The sequence below is a fragment of the Bos indicus x Bos taurus genome, chromosome 22 (assembly GCF_003369695.1).
Source record: "Bos indicus x Bos taurus breed Angus x Brahman F1 hybrid chromosome 22, Bos_hybrid_MaternalHap_v2.0, whole genome shotgun sequence".
Lineage (NCBI taxonomy): Eukaryota > Metazoa > Chordata > Mammalia > Artiodactyla > Bovidae > Bos > Bos indicus x Bos taurus.
Window position 1 is genome coordinate 14357674 of NC_040097.1, and position 20120 is coordinate 14377793.

The 20120-nt window shown below is 40.4% G+C and overlaps 1 protein-coding gene across 3 annotated transcripts in view; it reads left to right on the top strand.

The window, feature by feature from the left end:
• Nucleotides 1–20120, top strand: part of CACNA2D3 (calcium voltage-gated channel auxiliary subunit alpha2delta 3) — a 903947-nt gene that overhangs the window by 385050 nt on the left and 498777 nt on the right. For all 3 annotated transcript variants that reach the window (XM_027522771.1, XM_027522769.1, XM_027522770.1), the window contains exon 5: nucleotides 15256–15418. In XM_027522771.1, coding sequence (XP_027378572.1) covers nucleotides 15256–15418 — 163 coding nt within the window. The remainder of the gene's footprint in view (nucleotides 1–15255; nucleotides 15419–20120) is intronic.

Here is a 20120-nt window from a genome sequence, read left to right on the forward strand (position 1 = left end):
CATGCACTTCCCAGGTCCGAGCACCTCAGGCGACCAGGTGCTTGACAAGTGCACACTCCCCAGGTGGGTGGTGCATCTTACCACCTCCCTTGTCCCAGCCACTCGGTTTCCTGGGTGTACAGTGGGAGCACTATCTCAGGTGTGCCGTGTCTCCTCTGGGGAGCTGATCTCTGGCTGCGACCCTCCTGGCGGATGTCAACCATCCAGGATCCCAGGAAGACTTGGTTAGCATCTGGAAGCCTCCTCACAGTTTGGTAGAGGATGCCGTCTCTGGGCCTGAGTTTGCCCCTCACCTTCTGGATCTGGCTGTTGCCCGCCTCCTGCAGGGGATGGGCCGGTGCACTGTAGGCTAGCTGTCCTCTGGTATTGGCTCAGTCCTTTGTTCTGTGAGTGGCCCAGCAGTGCCTCAGGTTAGAGCTTTTTGCAGGAAAGTTCTCTCTCTGATTGTCCTCAGGGCATTCAGGCCCCATCCTTACCCTAAGCAATGCAGCCCGCACCTCCCTGTTCAGCCCCCTCTGGCTGGTGGCGAATGAGAGAGAGCGTCTGGGCTACTTCTCTGCTGGAAGTTGCAGTTAGGCGCATAATCTGTGGGGTTTTTTTTTTTTTTTTTTTCCTCCCGGTTATGTTGCTCTCTGAGATTCCAGAACTCCTCACAGACCCGCCGGTAAGAGGGCTTCCTGGTGTTTGGAAACTTCTCCTCTTTTATGACTCCCTCCCCGGAACAGGTCTCCATGCCTAACTCTTTTGTCTCTGTTTTTATCTTTTATATTTTGTCCTGAACCTCTGATCGAAGACCCTTCTGCATGCCTGGTATTCTCTGCCAGTGTTCAGAAGTTGTTTTGTGGTATATGCTCAGCATTCAAATGATCTTTTGATGAATTTGTGAGGGAGAAGGTGGTCTCCCCATCCTATTCCTCCACCATCTTAGGATCGCCTCCCATAAATCTATTCTCTATGTTCATTTCTCCATTGCTGCCATGTAAATAAGTTCTTCAGTACCATATTTCTAGATTCTATATGTGTGCATTAGAATACGATATTTACTTTCTCTTTCTGGCTCACTTCACTCTGTATAATAGGTTCTAGATTCATGTACCTCATCGGAACGGACTCAAATGTGTTCCTTTTGGGAACACATTACGACTCAAATGTGTTCCTTTTGGGAACACATTATGGCTGAGTAATATTCAATTGTGTATATGTACCACAACTTCTTTTTTTTTTATTTAAATGTATTTATTTTAATTGGAGGCTAATTACTTTACAATATTGTATTGGTTTTGCCATAAATCAACATGAATCCACCACGGGTGTACACATGTTCCCCATCCTGAACCCCCCTCCCACCTCCCTCCTCGTACCATCCCTCTGGGTCATCCCAGTGCACCAGCCCCAAGCATCCTGTATCCTGCATCAAACCTGGACTGGCGATTCGTTTCTTATATGATATTATACATGTTTCAATCCATTCATCTGTCGATGAACATCTAGGCGGCTTCCATGTTCTAGCTATTGTAAATAGTCCTGCAGTGAACAATGGGATACATGTGGCTTTTTCAATTTTGGTTTCCTCAGGGTATATGCCTTGGAGTGGGATTGCTCAGTCACAAGGTGGTTTTATTCCTAGTTTTTAAAGATATCTCCCTACCGTGTTCCATAGAGGCTGTATCACTTTACATTTCCACCAACAGTGCAAGTGCATTTCCTTTTCTCCACACCCTTTCCAGCATTCATTGTTTGTAGACTTTTTGATGATGGCCATTCTGACTGGTGTGAGGTAATATCTCATTGTGGTTTTGATTTGTGTTTCTCTAATAATGAGTGATGTTGAGCATCTTTTCATGTTTTTTTAGCCATCTGTATGTCTTCTTTGGAGAAATGTCTGTTTAGGACTTTTCCCCACTTTTTGATTGGTTTGTTTGTTTTTCTTGTGTTCAGTTGTATGAGCTGCTTGTATATTTTGGAAATTAATCCTTTGTCAATTGTTTCATTTGCTATTGTTTTCTCCCATTCTGAGGGTTGTCTTTTCACCTTGCTTATAATTCCTTTGCTGTTCAAAAGCTTTTACATTTAATCAGGTCCCACTTGTTTACTTTTTTTTTATTTCCATTACTTTAGAAGGTGGGTCATAGAGGATCTTGCTTTGATTTATGTCTTTGAGTTTTCTGCTTGTTTTTCTCTAGGAGTTTTATAGTTTCTGGTCTTACATTTAGGTCTTTGATCTATTTTGAGTTTATCTTTGCATATGGTGTTAGGAAGTGTTCTAATTTCATTCTTTTACATGTAGCTGTCCAGTTTTCCCAGCACCATTTATTGAAGAGGCTGTCTTTGCCCCATTGTATATGCTTGCCTCCTTTTAAAAAAATAATGCACCTATAGGTGCATGGGCTTATTTCTGGGCTTTCTATCTTATTCTATTGGTCTATATTTCTGTTTTTGTGCCAGTATTATACTGTCTTGATGACTGTAGCTTTGTAGTATAATTTGAAGTCAGGAAGGCTGGTTCCTCCAGTTACATTCTTCTTTCTCAAGACAGCTTTGGCTATTTGGGGTCTTTTGTGTTTCCATATGAATTTTGAATTTTTTTGTTCTAGTTCTGTGAAAAATGCCATTGGTAATTTGATAGGGATCACATTGAATCTGTAGATTGCATTTGGTAGTATAGTAATTTTCACAATATTGATTCTTCCTACCCAGGAATATGGAGTATCTCTCCATCTGTTAATGTCATCTTTGATTTCTTTCATCAGTGTCTTATAATTTTCTGTGTACAGTTCTTTTGTCTCCTTGGGTATGTTTATTCCTAGATGTTTTATTCTTTTTGTTGCAATGGTGAATTGGATTGATTCCTTAATTTCTCTTTCTTATTTTTCATTGTTAGTATATAGAAATCCAAGTGACTTCTGTGTATTTACTTTGTATCCTGCAACTTTGCTAAATTCATTGATTAGCTTTAGTAATTTTCTGATCGTATCTTTAGGCTTTTCTATGTACAGTATCATGTCATCTGCAAACAGTGAGAGCTTTACTTCTTCTTTTCTGATCTGGGTTCCTTTTTTTTTCTTTTTCTTCTCTAATTGCTGTAGCTAGGACTTCCAGAATTATGTTGAATAATAGTGGTGAAAATGGACACTCTTGTCTTGTTCCTTATCTTAGGGGGAATGTTTTCAGTTTTTCACCATTGAGAATAATGTTTGCTGTAGGCTTATCATATATGGCCTTTACTATGTTGGGGAAAATCCCTTCTATGCCCATTTTTTGAAGAGTTTTAATCATAAGTGGGTGCTGAATTTTGTCAAAGGCTTTTTCTGCATCTATTGAGATTATCATATGGTTTTTCTCTTTCGGTGTGTTAATATGGTGTATCACATTGATTGATTTGTGTATATTATTCTTGGAATAAACTCAACTTGATCATGGTGTATGAGCTTTATGATTTGTTGCTGAATTCTGTTTGCTAAAATTTTGTTAAGGATTTTTTCATCTATGTTGATCAGTGAAATTGGTCTGTAGTTTTCTTTTTTTGTGTTGTCTTTGTCTGGTTTTGGTATCAGGGTGATGGTGGCTTTGTAGAATGAGTTTGGAAGTGTTCCTTCCTCTGCAATTTTTTGAAAAAGTTTAGAAGGATAGGCATTAGCTGTTCTCTAAATGTTTGACAGAATTCTCCTGTGAAGCCATCTGGTCCTGGGCTTTAGTTTTTTGGGAGATTTTTGATCACAGCTTCAATTTCAGTGCTTGTAATTGGGTTGTTTATAATTTATATTTCTTCCTGGTTCAGTCTTGAAAGACTGTACTTTTCTAAGAATCTGTCCATTTCTTCCAGGTTATCCATTTTGTTGCCATATAGTTGTTCATAATAGTCTCTTAAAATCCTTTGCATTTCTGCATTGTCTGTTGTAATCTCTTCTTTTTCATTTCTGATTTTATTGATTTGATTCCTCTCTCTTTTTTTCTTGATGTGTCTGGCTAAAGGTTGTCAATTTTGTTTATCTTCTCAAAGAACCAGCTTTTAGTTTTATTAATCCTTACTATTGTTTCTTTCATTTCTTTTTCATTTATTTCTACTTGGATCTTTATGATTTCTTTCCTTCTACTAATTTTTTTTTTTTTTTTGTTCTTCTTTTCCAAATTGTTTTAGGTGTAAAGTTAAGTTGTCTATTCAGTGTTTTTCTTGTTTCTTGAGGTAGAATTGTATGGCTATAAACTTCCCTCTTAGGACTGCCTTTGCTGCATCCCATAGGTTTTGAGTAGTCCTGTTTTCATTGTCATTTGTTTCTAGAAATTTTTTGATTTCCCTTTTGATTTCTTCAGGAACCTGTTGGTTATTTAGAAATGTGTTGTTTAATCTCCATGTGTTTGTGTTTCTTACAGTTTTTTTCTTGTAATTGATATCTAGTCTCATGGCATTGTGGTTGGAGAAGATGTTGATATGATTTCAGTTTTCTTAAATTTATTGAGGTTTGACTTGTGACCCAAGAGATTTGTGGTCTATCCTGGAGAATATTCCTTGTGCACTTTAGAAGAAGGTGTATTCTTCTGCATTTGGATGAAATGTCCTGAAGATATCATTGAGATCCATCTCATCTAAAGTTTCATTTAAGATTTGTATTTCCTTATTTGTTTTCTGTTTTGATGATCTGTCCATTGGTGTGACTGGGGTGTTAAAGTCTCCTACTATTATTATGTTACTGTCAATTTCTCCTTTTATGTCTGTTAGTATTTGTCTCATGTATTGATGTGCTCCTGTGTTGGATGCTTAGATATTTACAATTGTTATGTTTTCCTCTTGGGTTGATCCCTTGATCATTATGTAGTGTACTACCTTATCGCATTTAATCTTTATTTTAAGGTCTATTTTGTCTGATATGAGTATTGCTACTCTAGCTTTCTTTTGCTTTCCATTGGCATGAAATATATTTTTCCATCCTCTTACTTTCCATCTAAGGTGTCTTTAGGTCGGAAGTCTGTTTCTTATAGACAGCATATATATGGGTCTTGTTATTCTATCCATTCAGCCAGTCTGTGTGTTTTGGTTGGAGCATTTAATCCATTTACATTTGAAGTAATTATTGATATATATGTTCCTATTGCCATTTTCTCAATTGTTTGCAGTTGATTTTGTAGATATTTTTCTTCTCTGTATTTCTTGACTATATAAGCTCCTTTAACATTTGTTGTAAAGATGGTTTGGTGGTACTGAATTCTTTTAACTTTTGTTTATATGAAAAACTTTGATTTCTCCATCACTTCTGAATGAGATCCTTGCCAGGTAGAGTAAACTTGGTTGTAGAATTTTTCCCTTTCAGTAGTTTAAATATATCCTGCTGGCCTGTAGTTTCTGCTGAAAGATCAGCTGTTAAGCATGTGGGGTTTCCCTTGTATGTTACCTGTTGCTTCTCTCTTGCTGCTTTTAATATTCTTTCTTTGTGTTTAGTCTTGGTTAGTTTGATTAATATGTGTTGTGGCTTGTTTCTCCTTGGGTTTATCCTGTATGGGACTCTTTGTGCCTCTTGGACTAGATTGACTATTTTCAACTATAATCTCTTCAAGATTTTTCTCATACCCTTTCTTTTTCTGTTCTTCTTCTGGGACCCCTATAATTCAAATGTTGGTGAGTTTGATATTGTCCCAAAGGTCTCTGAGACTATCCTCAGTTCTTTTCATTATTTTTTCTTTATTTTGCTCTTCAGAAGTTATTTCCACCAATATATCTTCAAGCTCACTGATTCGTTCTTCTGCTTTAGATATTTTGTTAGTAATTCCTTCTAGAGTATTTTTAATTTCAGTAATAGTGTTGTCTCTGCGTGTTTATTCTTTAATTCTGCTGCTACTGCTGCTAAGTTGCTTCAGTAGTGTCCGACTCTGTGCGACTCCATAGATGGCAGCCCACCAGGCTCCCCCGTCCCTGGGATTCTCCAGGCAAGAACACTGGAGTGGGTTGCCATTTCCTTCTCCAATGTCAGTTCAGTTCAGTTCAGTTGCTCAGTCATGTCTGACTCTTTGTGACCCCATGAATCGCAACACGCCAGGCCTCCCTGTCCATCACCAACTCCCAGAGTTCACTCAGACTCATATCCATCGAGTCAGTGATGCCATCCAGCCATCTCATCCTCTGTCATCCCCTTCTCCCCCAGCCCCCAATCCCTCCCAGCATCAGAGTCTTTTCCAATGAGTCAACTCTTTGCATGAGGTGGCCAAAGTACTGGAGTTTCAGCTTTAGCATCATTCCTTCCAAAGAAATCCCAGAGTTGATCTCCTTCTCCAATGTATGAAAGTGAAAAGTGAAAGTGAAGTCGCTCAGTAGTGTCTGACTCTTAGTGACCCCATGGGCTGCAGCCCACCAGGTTCCTCCGCCCGTGGGATTTTCCAGGCAAGAGTACTGGAGTGGGGTGCCATTGCCTTCTCCGCTTTAATTCTTCTAGGTCTTTGTTAATTGATTCTTGCATTTTCTCTATTTTTTTTCAAGGTTTTTGATCATCTTACTATCATTATTCTGAATTCTTTTTCAGGTGGTTTGCCTATTTCCTCTTCATTTATTTGGACTTCTGTGTTTTTTTAGTTTGTTCCTTTATTTGTGTAATATTTCTCTTCCTTTTCATTATTATTTTTTTTAGCTTATTGTGTTTAACGTCTCCTTTTCCCAGGCTTCAAGGTTGAATTCTTTCTTCCTTTTGGTTTCTGCCCTCCTAAGCTTAGTCCCAAAGAAAGGCAATGCCAAAGAATGCTCAAACTACTGCACAATTGCACTCATCTCACACACTAGTAAATTAATGCTCAAAATTCTCCAAGCCAGTCTTCAGCAATACGTGAACTGTGAACCTCCAGATGTTCAAGCTGGTTTTAGAAAAGGCAGAGGAACCAGAGATCAAATTGCCAACATCTGCTGGATCATGGAAAAAGCAAGAGAGTTCCAGAAAAACATCTATTTCTGCTTTATTGACTATGCCAAAGCCTTTGACTGTGTGGATCACAATAAACTGTGGGAAATTCTGAAAGAGATGGGAATACCAGACCACCTGACCTGCCTCTTGAGAAACCTATATGCAGGTCAGGAAGCAACAGTTAGAACTGGACATGGAACAATAGACTGGTTCCAAATAGGAAAAGGAGTACGTCAAGGCTATATATTGTCACCCTGCTTATTTAACTTCTATGCAGAGTACATCATGAGAAATGCTGGGCTGGAAGAAGCACAAGATGGAATCAAGGTTGCTGGGAGAAATATCAATAACCTCAGATATGCAGATGTTACCACCCTTATGGCAGAGAGTGAAAAGGACCTAAAGAGCCTCTTGATGAAAGTGAAAGAGGACAGAGAAAAAGTTGGCTTAAAGCTCAACATCCAGAAAACTAAGATCATGGCATCTGGTCCCATCACTTCATGGGAAGTAGATGGGGAAACAGTGGAAGAAATTTCAGACTTTATTTTTTTGGGCTCCAAAATCATTGCAGATGGTGATTGCAGCCATGAAATTAAAAGACGCTTACTCCTTGGAAGGAAAGTTATGACCAACCTAGATAGCATATTCAAAAGCAGAGACATTATTTTGCCAACAAAGGTCCATCTAGTCCAGGCTGTGATTTTTCCAATGGTCATGTATGGATGTGAGAGTTGGACTGTGAAGAAGGCTGAGCATGGAAAAATTGGTGTTTTTGAAGTGTGGTGTTGGAGAAGACTCTTGAGAGTCCCTTGGACTGCAAGGAGATCCAATCAGTCCATCCTAAAGGAGATCAGTCCCGGGTGTTCATTGGAAGGACTGATACTGAAGCTGAAACTCCAGTCTTTGGCCACCTCATGCGAAGAGTTGACTTATTCGAAAAGACCCTAATGCTGGGACAGATTGGGGGCAGGAAGAGAAGGTGGTGACAGAGGATGAGATGGCTGGATGGCATCACCGACTCAATGGACATGAGTCTGAGTGAACTCCGGGAGTTGGTGATGGATAGGGAGGCCTGGCGTGCTGCAATTCATGGGGTCGCAAAGAGTCAGACATGAGTGAGCGACTGAACTGAACTGAACTGAACTGAAGCTTGGTCCAGTTGTTTGTGTAAACTTCCTATAGGGGGAGATTTGTGCTGAGTTTTTGTTTGTTTGTTTTTCCTCTGATGGGCAAGGCTAAGTGAGGTGGTAATCCAGTCTGCTGATAATTGTGTTTGTATTTTGTTTTGTTTGTTGTTTAGATGAGGCATCCTGTATAGGGTGCTACTGGTGGTTGGGTGATGCTGGGTCTTGTATTCCAGTAGTTTTGTTTCTGTGAGTTCTCACTTTTTGATACCCCCTAGGGTTAGTTCTCTGGTAGTCTAGGGTCTTTGAGTCAGTGCTCCCACTGCAAAGGCTTAGGGCTTGATCTCTGGTCAGGAATGAAGGTTCCACAAATGGTTTTTTATGGCATTAAGTGAGATTAAAACAAATATCCAAGAACGAGAAACCAAAGATGAACCCCAGACTTTTGGCAGTTACAAAATCAGGCAAATAATAATTAAAATAATAGAATATTCACATATACATACACACCCATCGGCAAAGTCAATACAGTCCTACAAAAGTAAAGTACAGTAGAATGACCCAGTGAACAAAGGAAATCAAAAAATTATATTTATCAGTTAAGAACAAAACTAAAGGAACCAAAAGTTATGTCTACCTTAACAAAACTAACTAAAGCACAAACTGGAAAACAAAACTAAAGCAAGATGCCAATTGTGGAATAAAGCAATGAAAATAAAACTAACAAATATGTTGAGAGGGAAGGAAAAAAGAATAGATATGCAAAGTTAAGTAGAAGTAGATAAAGAAGATTTATATATATTAAAGATTAACTGCATAGGGAAAAGAACAGTAGGAAAAGCAAGCAAAGTAATAAATGTAGAAAAAATAATGATAGGTTATAAAAATTAAAATCAAAAAAAGAAATTAAAAATTAAAATTAAACAGAGAAGAAAAAAAAAAGAGGAAAACTCCCCAGAACTTCAAAAACCCAACATAGATGCAGAGGTTTGTAACAACAATTAAAAATTTATAGATTCAATGCAATCCCTATCAAGCTACCAACAGTATTCTTCACAGAGCTAGAACAAATAATTTCACAATTTGTATGGAAATACAAAAAACCTCGAATAGCCAACGCGATCTTGAGAAAGAAAAATGGAACTGGAGGAATCAACCTACCTGACTTCAGGCTCTACTACAAAGCCACAGTTATCAAGACAGTATGGTACTGGCACAAAGACAGAAATATAGATCAGTGGAACAAAATAGAAAGCCCAGAGATAAATCCACGCACATATGGACACCTTATCTTTGACAAAGGAGGCAAGAATATACAATGGATTAAAGACAATCTCTTTAACAAGTGGTGCTGGGAAATCTGGTCAACGACTTGTAAAAGAATGAAACTAGAACACTTTCTAACACCATATACAAAAATAAACTCAAAATGGATTAAAGATCTCAACGTAAGACCAGAAACTATAAAACTCCTGGAGGAGAACATAGGCAAAACACTCTCTGACATACATCACAGCAGGATCCTCTATGACCCACCTCCCAGAATATCGGAAATAAAAGCAAAAATAAACAAATGGGACCTAATTAACCTTAAAAGCTTCTGCACATCAAAGGAAACTATTAGCAAGGTGAAAAGACAGCCTTCAGAATGGGAGAAAATAATAGCAAATGAAGCAACCGACAAACAACTAATCTCAAAAATATACAAGCAACTCCTACAGCTCAACTCCAGAAAAATAAATGACCCAATCAAAAAATGGGCCAAAGAACTAAATAGACATTTCTCCAAAGAAGACATAAAAAAAAAAAAAGAGAGAGAAAAAAAAGAAAAAAAAAAGCTCAAAAGCTTAATTAGACTTCATAGTGCCAATAAAATTGACAACTACAACAGAGGTGGGGTGAAAAGGAAAAAAGATTCCAAAAGAATCTACAGAACAAGTCAAAACATAAGAATAATAAATGCTTATTATTTCATTATTAAGTCACATATTATTAAGTCACTGCTTTCAGAGTCCTGTACCTCGCTGGAAGTCAGAGTCTGCCTCACTTCCCTGGGGTACCCTCTGACACTGTGCTGATCTCTGGACCTGCTGTGGGGGTAGCTCAGATTCTAATCTGGTTCTACTCCTCTGTGTTCTTGCCTCCAATGTCCACAGCTATCAGAACTAGTGCGTTTTCTTTTGTGGGAGCTCTCAATGACCTTTTATATATTCCATAGACACAGAGTCTGACTAGTTGATCTTGTGGATTTAATCTGCAGCTTGTGCAGTGGTGGGAGGGTTTGGGGTCTTCTTCCTTAGTCTGCCCCTGGGTTTCAATTGTGGTTTTATTCCCACTTCTGCATGTGAGTTGTCCACTGGGGTTTGCTCCTGAGGCTGCCCTGGAGGACTTGGGTTTGCCCCTGTGAGAGCCAGGTGTGGAGGTGGTGCAGCTGCTTGGGTCGCAGGGGTTCTGGCAGCACCAGGCACTCAGGGGAGTTGGCGGCTAGGACAGCAGGAAATATTGTGCTCTCGAAGGGTATGGCAACCAGAATTGGCCAGTATGCTCCAGTATTCTTGCCTAGAAAACCCCCACCTCCCTGACAGAGAAGCCTGGCAGGCCACAGTCTACAGGGTCGCAGAGTCGGCTACTACCCAAGCAACCCCATGCAAGACTGTTTTAGCCTGTGGCAGCTCTGCCCCAGTGAGTTGAACGTGAAGGTGGTGCAGCTGCTGGGCTTGTGGGGACCCTGGCGATGCCAAGTGTGCAAGGGCATGGACTGCCTCCACCGCAGGAGTTATGGCCCTATCAGAGTCTTTTTTCAAGCCTCTTGTAGTTGGCGATCAGAAGGCCTCTTTGGCCAGTCTTTCTCCGTATCTCTGCCTATTCAGGCACTTAGGGGGCTTCCTTGCCTGGGATCCTTCTCTGCTGTTCAGTGCATCAGGCACATAGCGGGGCCCACCTGGTTGGGATCCTACTCTGCAGTTCTTTGCATCGGTCACTTAAAGGAGCACCTTGGTTGGGGTCCTACTCTGTAGTTCAGTGCGTCAGGCATTTGATGGGCCAGCCTCTCTATTGTTCAGTGCTCAATGCTGGTGTGTTGTGGGAGAGAGGCTATGGTGATGGCTCCACCCGCTATGCGTGATTCTGCAGTATCACCTTGCTTCCATAGCTGCCCAGCTTTCCTCCACAGGCATTTCCCACCAGTCTCCTCCCTCACATTCCCTCGATCCGTCTCTCCACAGTCAACAGCAGCCCTTGCCTGGGAATTGCTCCATAATTCCTAAACTCCAGCTCCCAGGCACTGCACTTTCCAGGGGATCTGCGTCCCTGTCTGGGGTGTGTACGGCTGCAGCAAGGACTGTCTGATTCTCATTCCATTTAGGCTGCCGCAGATCAGTTGTTCATTTTCAGCCTTAAATGTGTCTCCTTTGACTCAGACAGTTGCCCCAGTGTGGGGATCGGAACCCTGCTTCAGTTCCCCCACCGGCCAAGGGCAGGTCCAGTCCTACGAACACTCTTGTTTTTTCCCCTAGTTCCTTCGTCCTACAAAGTTTTGCATGGGTCTGTGTATTCTTTTCTGCTGGTCAGGTACTCCTGTCCACTCTCAGCTGGTGTTCTGCATGCACTTCTATGTCTGAAGGTGTATTCCTGATGTATCCATGGAGAGATATTTACTCCACATCCACCTACTTCTCTGCCATCTTGTTCTCAGAGTCATTGATTTTCTTAATTGATTTCCTATTTTCAATTTCATTGATTTCTATTTAGGAAAATTAAAACAAATATTTTTTCCTTCTGCTTTGGATTTAATTTTCTACTTTCTTAAAGAAGAAGCTTAGATGATTGATTTTAGATCTGTTTTCTTTTCTAATAAATATATTGGAAATTTTCCTGTAAACACTGCTTTTGCTGCATCTTGCAAATTTTGAGAAGTTGTATTTTGATTTTAATTTGGTTTAAAATTTTTCTTGAGACTTATTCTTTGACCCATGTGTTATTTAGAAATATGTTGTTTAATCTCCAAATATTTGGGGATTTGCCCAGCTATCTTTCTGTTGTTGATTTATAGTTTAATTTCAGTGTGATCTGAGAGCATACTTTGTCTGATTTCTGTTCTTTTAAATTTGTTAAAGTGTGTTTAATGGCTCAGAATGTGGTCTTTCATAGTGAATGTTCTATGTGAGCTTGACAAAAATGTTTATTCTGCTGTTGTTGGATGAAGTAGCCTATAGTTAGTTAGGTCCAGTTGTTGTGCTGTTCAGTTCAAATTGTTAACAATATTCTGCCTGATACATTTGTCAGTTACTGATAGAGGGGGTGCTGAAGTCTTCAACTTCAGTACTGCTTGTTTCATAGTGCTCAGTATTAGCTGTTTCTCCTTGTAGTTCTGCCATTTTCCCCTCACATATTTTAATATTCTGTTAGGTGCATCCATGTTAAAGACTGTCGATTCTTGGAGAATCGACCCCTTTGTCATTATGTAATGCCAGTGTTTCTTTCCTGATAATTTTCCTTGCTTTGAAGTCTGCTTTGTCTGAAGTTAATATGGTCACTCTGGCTTTCTTTTGATTAATGTTAGCATGGTAAATTTTTGTCTATCCCCTGACTTTTAATCAACTTGTCCTTTATATTTAAGGTGAGTTTCTTGTAGACAGCTTTTATTTTTTTATCCACTTTGACAGTCTCTTTTAACTAATCTGTTTAGACCATTCACATTTAAAGTGATTATTGATATGATTGGATTAATATGTACCATGTTTGTAACTGTTTTGTATTCATTGCCCTTTTCTTTGTCTTCTACTCTTTTTATGCCTTGTCTGGTTTTAATTGAGCATATCATATTTTTAGTATAATATTAGTATTTTTTTTCTTCCTAAGTATTTATACTCCTTTTTAAAAATTGGGTTAGAGGTTGTTTTATAGCTTGCATTTTACATTTATAACTAATAAAAGTCCACTGTCAAATAACCTCGTACCATTTCATGGATGGAACATTATGGTATGGGACATTATGATAGAATAGTCCCAATATCTCCCTCCTATTCTTCATCAGATCAGATCAGATCAGATCAGTTGCTCAGTCGTGTCCGACTCTTTGCGACCCCATGAGTCACAGCACGCCAGGCCTCCCTGTCCATCACCAACTCCCAGAGTTCACTCAGACTCACGTCCATCAAGTCAGTGATGCCATCCAGCCATCTCATCCTCTGTCGTCCCCTTCTCCTCCTGCCCTCAATCCCTCCCAGCATCAGAGTCTTTTCCAATGAGTCAACTCTTCACATGAGCTGGCCAAAGTACTGGAGTTTCAGCTTCAGCATTGTGATATTCATTTCACTTATCCATGAATTTGTATAATCCAGTAATTTGTTGCCATTATTATTTTGATCAAACTATTATCTGAGAGGTCAGTTAAGAATAAGAAAATTAAATATTTTTCTTTTATTTATTTCTTCTGTAAAACAGTCTTTTCTTTATGTAGATCAGGGTTTCTGATGTATATAGTTTCCCTCCCTTTAAAGGGCTTTTAACATTTTTTGCAAGGCAGGTCTGTTTGCAGAAAATTTCTTGAATTTTTATTTGTCTGAAGAGGTCTTTATTTATTTTTCAGTTTTGAAGAATAATTTTGCTGGACACAAAATTCTAGGTTGGTAGGTCTTTCTTCAAACGCTATTTCATGTCACTCTCTTCTTGCTTTTCTGAACAGAAGTGTTGATGTAATCCTTGTCTTTGTTCCTCCGTAGGTACGGCTTTCCCCCCTTTCTGGCTTTCTTTAGTAGTTTCTTTTCTTGGTTTTTGTAGTTTGGATATGACATGTCCAGGTATAGTATTTTTGTTGTTGTTGTTGTTGTTTGTTTTTAATATTCATATGCTTGATGTTTCCTGGACTTCTTGGATTGGGTTTCTTGTTTGTCATTAATTTTAGAAATATTACTTCAAATAGTTCTTCTGTTCTTTTTTTCTCTTTCTCCTCCTCTGGTATTCCCATTACACATCTGTTATACTTTTTGTAATTGTTCCATGGTTTTTGAAGATTCTGTTATTTTTTTCCTTTTTTTTTTTTCTTTGCTTTTCAGTTTGAGAAGTTTCTACTGATATAGCTTCAGGCTCACTGAATTATTTCCTCAGCTGTGTCTCAGCTGGAAGTGAGCCATCAGTGTTCTTCATTTCTGTTATGTATTTTTGATTTCTAGCATTTCATTCTGATAGTTCGTTAGAATATTTGTCTCTCTACTTATCTATCTCTTCTTACCTGTTTTCTACTTTTTCCAGTAATTCCCTTAGCATATTAATTACATTTGTTTTAAATTGCTGATCTGATAGTTATGACCACACCTGCCATCCACCATCTTGCAATACTGTGCAGCAGATAAGTGCCCAGTTTTTGGAAATAGACTATCTGTATTTTAATTCTCTTTCTGCTTCTCAGTGGTGTAATTTTTGACAACATACAGAAATTCTCTCTACCTCAATTTCTTCACTTGTGAATTGAAAATACTCTTAAAACCTAGTTCTTAGAGTTGTTAGAAGTGAATAAGTTAACAAATGAGAAGCACTTAGAATAGCAAATATGCTGCTGCTGCTGCTGCTAAGTTGCTTCAGTCATGTCCGACTCTGTGCGACCCCATAGACAGCAGCCCACCAGGCTCCTCTGTCCCTGGGATTCTCCAGGCAAGAACACTGGAGTGGGTTGCCATTTCCTTCTCCAATGCATGAAAGTGAAAAGTGAAAGTGAAATCGCTCAGTGGTGTCCGACTCAGCGACCCCACGGACTGCAGCCTACCAGGCTCCTCCTTCCATGGGATTTTCCAGGCAAGAGTACCGGAGTGGGATGCCATTGCCTTCTCCAAGCAAATATGACTATCTAGCATATTATATATTTACTTAATTTTTGTTGTTTTCCAGTCTCCTTCTACTTAAAGTTCGGGTTATTAAGGGCAGAGTCAGTCTTCAAACTTTAAAGAATTGAAATGTTTTTGTGCAGTTTTCTCTATATTTATATAAGGAAATACTGAGAAGCTTCTTAAATTTGTTTTTCAAAAGTACTTAATGACACTGGGAAATATTTATCTAGTGCTACCATATTACACTAGTGCAGAAAGAGCCATAGATGGTGTGAAAGGCTTAAAGAGATTCTGTGACTAGAGTTAAGATTCACAAGTGTAGGGGATGGCCCACCCAGGTCAGCCATACTCAGGTCTGAGTTCACAGCCTTCTCCTCTAAGCCACATGTTGTGTGTTTTGTTTTGTTTTTTTACTTTCTCTTTCAGTATGAATATTTCAATGCCGTGCTAATAAATGAAAGGGACAAAGATGGGAACTTTTTGGAGCTGGGGAAGGAATTCATCTTAGCCCCAAATGACCATTTTAATAATCTGCCTGTGAACATCAGTCTGAGTGACGTCCAAGTGCCAACAAACATGTACAACAAAGGTAAGACTTACTGCTGCTGGTCTTTTAAGAGGGTGATGAGGGGAGGGTGTGAGGGGCAGGGGTGGCTGGTTTGGGATAGTGTGCTTTTTTGAAAAATGCGGTTATAAGCCCAGTGTTTCAAGCATTGGCAGTATAGGTGAAGTGTGTGCCTCTTCTGCTTGAAGACTCTAGGCTTGCTTTCTGGTTCGTGTTGCATTAGGCCCTCTTAACTTGTAGTCCATAGATTGGCAAACTTTTCTTTAAAGGGCCAGATAATTAATAATTACTTAGACTTTGCAGGCCATAAAGCCTTTGTTGCAACTACTCAGCTCTGCTGTTTTGGCACAAAAGCAACCATAGGTAATATGTAAATCAGTAGATAATATATAAATTGACTGTGTTCTCAGAAAACATTTAAGCTACAAAACCAGTTAGCTACATTGGACCTGCGGTTTCTAGTGTACAGACCTTTTCTCTTCTTCCTCCCTTCCTTATGATGATTTTGAGGGTCTGGAGCTCCTGGTATTGCCATGGAGTTAGTTGTGGTTTGCCTGCAATGCTGGACACCCCCGGTTCCATTCCTGTGTCGGGAAGATCCCCTGGAGAAGGGATAGGCTACCCACTCCAGTATTCTTAGGCATCCCTGGTGACTCAGTTGGTAAAGAATCCACCCGCAATGCAGGAGACCTGGGTTCGATCCCTGGGTTGGGAAGATCCCCTGGAGAAGGGAATGGCTACCCACTCCGGTATTCTGGCCTGGAGAGTTCCGTGGACTGCATAGTCTATGGGTACACAAAGAATTGGACATGACTGAGTGACTTTCACTTAGAGTACAAAGCAGAATGAATCCTAATGAACCTCCATGTTTCCAGGCCTGTGTTCCTCAAATCCAGTTTTTTCATAGATTCTAGAGTTCTTTTCCCCAAATTCCCATATGCCCCTTTGAATTGGGATAATAGTAGCCAAGGATTGGGCTTTGGCAACAGATGACCGCTGGTTAGACTTTGAGTTCCACTTCTTACTGGCTGTGACCTTGAAAGGCTGAGACCACTTCCTTTCTTTAGACCTTAGTTTCCTTGTATCTAGGATATGGATAATAACTGTGTCTACATCATGGGGTGTTGTAGGGATGAAACGCATGATGTGTCCAAAGGGGTTAACTGAGGATATCACCCTCCTCATCTTCACCATTACTGAGCAGGAGTTTGCTCTGCTTTGTCATACCAAGGAGGAGCCTAAGCAAAGAACTGTCTTCCCCCCAAAATAAATCAGGAAGCCATGGCATTTTTAAAGTAAAAATCGACTGTGTTATGTCCCATTGATATTTCAGAAATATTGGGATCTGGTTTCAGTATCTCAGGAATGCAGTGTGAAGAGAAGGCTTGGATCCTGCTCTTTCTCTTGCTGGCTCTATAATCCTCAGCAAGCAACTTTGCCTCCCTGAGGCTCAGTTTCCCTCTTTGTAAAATAGGGATAAGGGTACTGCCTCCTTTGGGGGGTTATTGTGAGAATATGAAATGATGCCTAAGCAGTCTCAGCTCAGCTGTTGCTCATAGAAAGTGCCTATTGCATCTTAGTTGTCATCATTATTATTGGGAAATAACATGAATATACATTTCTAAATTGTTTTAGGTTATTGTTTAAAGAATGTGGTCAGTGATTAAAGAACTTCCCACTCAGCATCTCTGAAGCATTCTTCTCATGCCTGTCGTTTGAGGTTCGATATCTAATATCTCCCTTTCCTAGTTGACCTGTTATCCATCCTTGATGTTCTGTGAGGCAATAACCTATCCATTAATTTTTTAAATTATTTATTTGTTTACTTATTATTATTTTTGGTTGCTCTGAGTCTTTGTTGCTATGCATGGGCTTTCTGTAGTTGCAGAGAGCAGGGCTTACTCTTTGTTGCAGTGCATGGGCTTCTCATTGTGGTGGCTTCTCTTGTTGAGGAACATAGGCTCTAGGGTGCATGGGCTTCAGTAGTTGTGGCACAGGGGCTCAGTAGGTGTGGTTCATGGGTTTAGTTTCTCCATGGCATGTGGAATCCTCCCAGACCAGGGATCTAACCCTATCCCTTGCACTGGCAGGCAAATTCTTATCCACTGTGACACCAGGGAAGTCCCATTAATTATTCTGATGGTTAATGGAGCCTCTGTGGTGAACCAGGTGCAGCCCCTTCCTTGAGAAGTTCACAGTGAACTTAGGGACCAGACGGGTAAAGAGATCATAGGATACTGTGTGTCATCTGCTGGCCACAGTTACTAAAAGCCCAAGACAGTGGGAGCTCTGAAGAGGGGGCCTGACCATTTGCTCCTGTGAGCAGCCACAAATTTGTCTTCATTATCTCTTATAGAAAATGATGTCAGTCCAAGTAGCCTTCAGTGGGCTGTGGATTGAACTATATCCTGTGACCTAATCTTCACTTTGGACTCTTCCTCAGAGAGCAAATTCCTAAGAATGCAAGCCTTAGAGAATTGAGCTTAGCTTTGTTAGGTGGAGTTTAATCCTTCAGAGGCATCCTGCCAGCTGAGAAGGAAACTACCTTTTGTACAATGAGGCTGTAAGGGAACCATCCTGTCAGCATTAAATGCATTCTCAATGGAAGAGGAAAAGTTCAGATTTTGCAGAGCAATTCCAGACGTAGAACAGCTCAGAATGATCTTTTAAAATACGGCAGCTGCTTGAAGGTTGCTTGAACTATTAGCACCATTATAGATATTTAATTGCACCTTGAGCCTTAAAGGTATTACTGTACCTTTCCATGGTGACAGCACATCAGGGACTAGCGCTGTCATTGATCACACAGACCGCAGGGCTTGCTAGGCAGAATCCAAATAGACAGTCAGATTCTTGAGTCATGGAGGTATATAATTTTGTTTAAAATCATCCTCAGCAGCCCTTATGGTGTCTGCCTACCACCAGCATTCAGATTCAGTGGTCCCCCAGCTAGGCTGTGGGTCATAGACTAAAGTTCCCTGTGTCTTGTTTCCACCAGGCAGTGAGTAAGCTGCCCAAGAAACAGAAGAGGAGACTTCGGGAAAATTCCTGTCTCATTGTACCTAATTCAAACCAGCCCCAAATAGTCATTTTTCTTTTCATGTTGCAGAGATGTATTTCATGTTTAGAGTGCCCTCCAGCTCAGATCTAGTTATTGATGACATGTACAAAAAACACATGCTCAAAGCTTGGTCACTAGCTGAGAAGTTCTTGGGTTAGAAATCTTGCCCCACTGAAGGAAACCAGTACAGGGGGCCATGCTCTCCTGGCAGCCTGAACCCCCATGTGCATGGAGCAGAGTGGTTCAATACTTGCGTATGCACTGCTGTATGCTGTGTTCCTGGGCATAACTTCTAGGCATAGATGAAACTTGCTGGTGAAATCCACCTCTTTTCTGTGGTCGGCCTTCTTTTTGCCTCTGGGGCTGGGCCTTTTGCGACCAGGCTGTTCAGCCAGGCCATTGTTCACCTCTGTGCTGGAGGTGCCTTTCTCGAAGGCACTGATAGAAAGTGCAGGTTCAAAGCTGCTGACATGACAGTAAACTGACCTACAAGCCACGAGAATTCAAAGAGCCACATTCCTGAAGTATTTAGAAATGTGCAACAGCTTCTTCCTGAAACTTCTTCAGCCGATGTTTGCTGAATGGCTCCTCTGGCATCTCCAGCCTACTAGTCTGGCTATACCTGTCAAGACATCTTTGGAGACTAGCTGCCCTTGCCTTTCAAAGCCCTGAAGAACTCCATATCCTCTATGAGTAAAGCAGGGTGAAGGATGCTTCTGTGAGAACTGAGGATAATTTGACAGTGGATTCAGATAAAGCTGAACTCTTGTAAGTAATTTCTGGGCTGAAGTGGTATAAAATTTACACAAGCACATATGTAGGTACGTGTACACATACGTACCTATTACATAATATATACGTGTGTGTGTATCTGGGTATGTGTGTTTGTATATGTGTATTTGAAAGAAATATGCTCTGCTGGTAAACTACCCCTTCATCCCTGTTGAGGTCCTTTGATGGACCAGACCCTGATGGTCTGGAGTGGACCAATAAGAAAGTAAAGGAGAGAGAAAGAGGCTGATATTCCTTGGTTTACACAGAAAGCCAATAAAGCCCCTGACATGGGACTTGCTCTGTTCACGGAGGCCTCAGGCGCCCTCTCGATGGGGTGAAGACGCAGAGCACCTTCTCTAGAGGGTCTTAGAAGCCTGGGCAGGAAAGTGAACTCAGAGAGCCTCTGCACTCCAGGGGATCAGCCTGAAAGAGAGAGAGAGAGAGAGAGAGAGAAAGAAAGACAAGGGGACCAGAGCTCTGATGGAGCAAAGGTATTTTAATGAACATGATGTGGGCATATATACTGTCTTACAAGGTAGTTATTCTCAGCAAAGATAAAGATTAAAATTCCAGACTTACAAAACATAGGCAATCCATATTAAAGAGAGAGAGAGTTGTAAACAATCACTTATACCATATGGTTCACAAGAAGGAAGAGGGTACTTATCACCATATAGAAACACCAATGAAGGAAATGCCTGGATTCCTCAGCCCCCTGGAGAGGCTTGCCTCTCCTCTTAATTCCTGAATATTCAGGAATTAATAAGGAACAGAGAATTCCTGACAGATCCAAACAGCACACAAGAGCCTCCTGTTAAATGCTTCCTGACACATCCCCACCTCTCACCTCTGTCTACCCACTTGAGAACCCCATTCATTCATTGAGTGTGC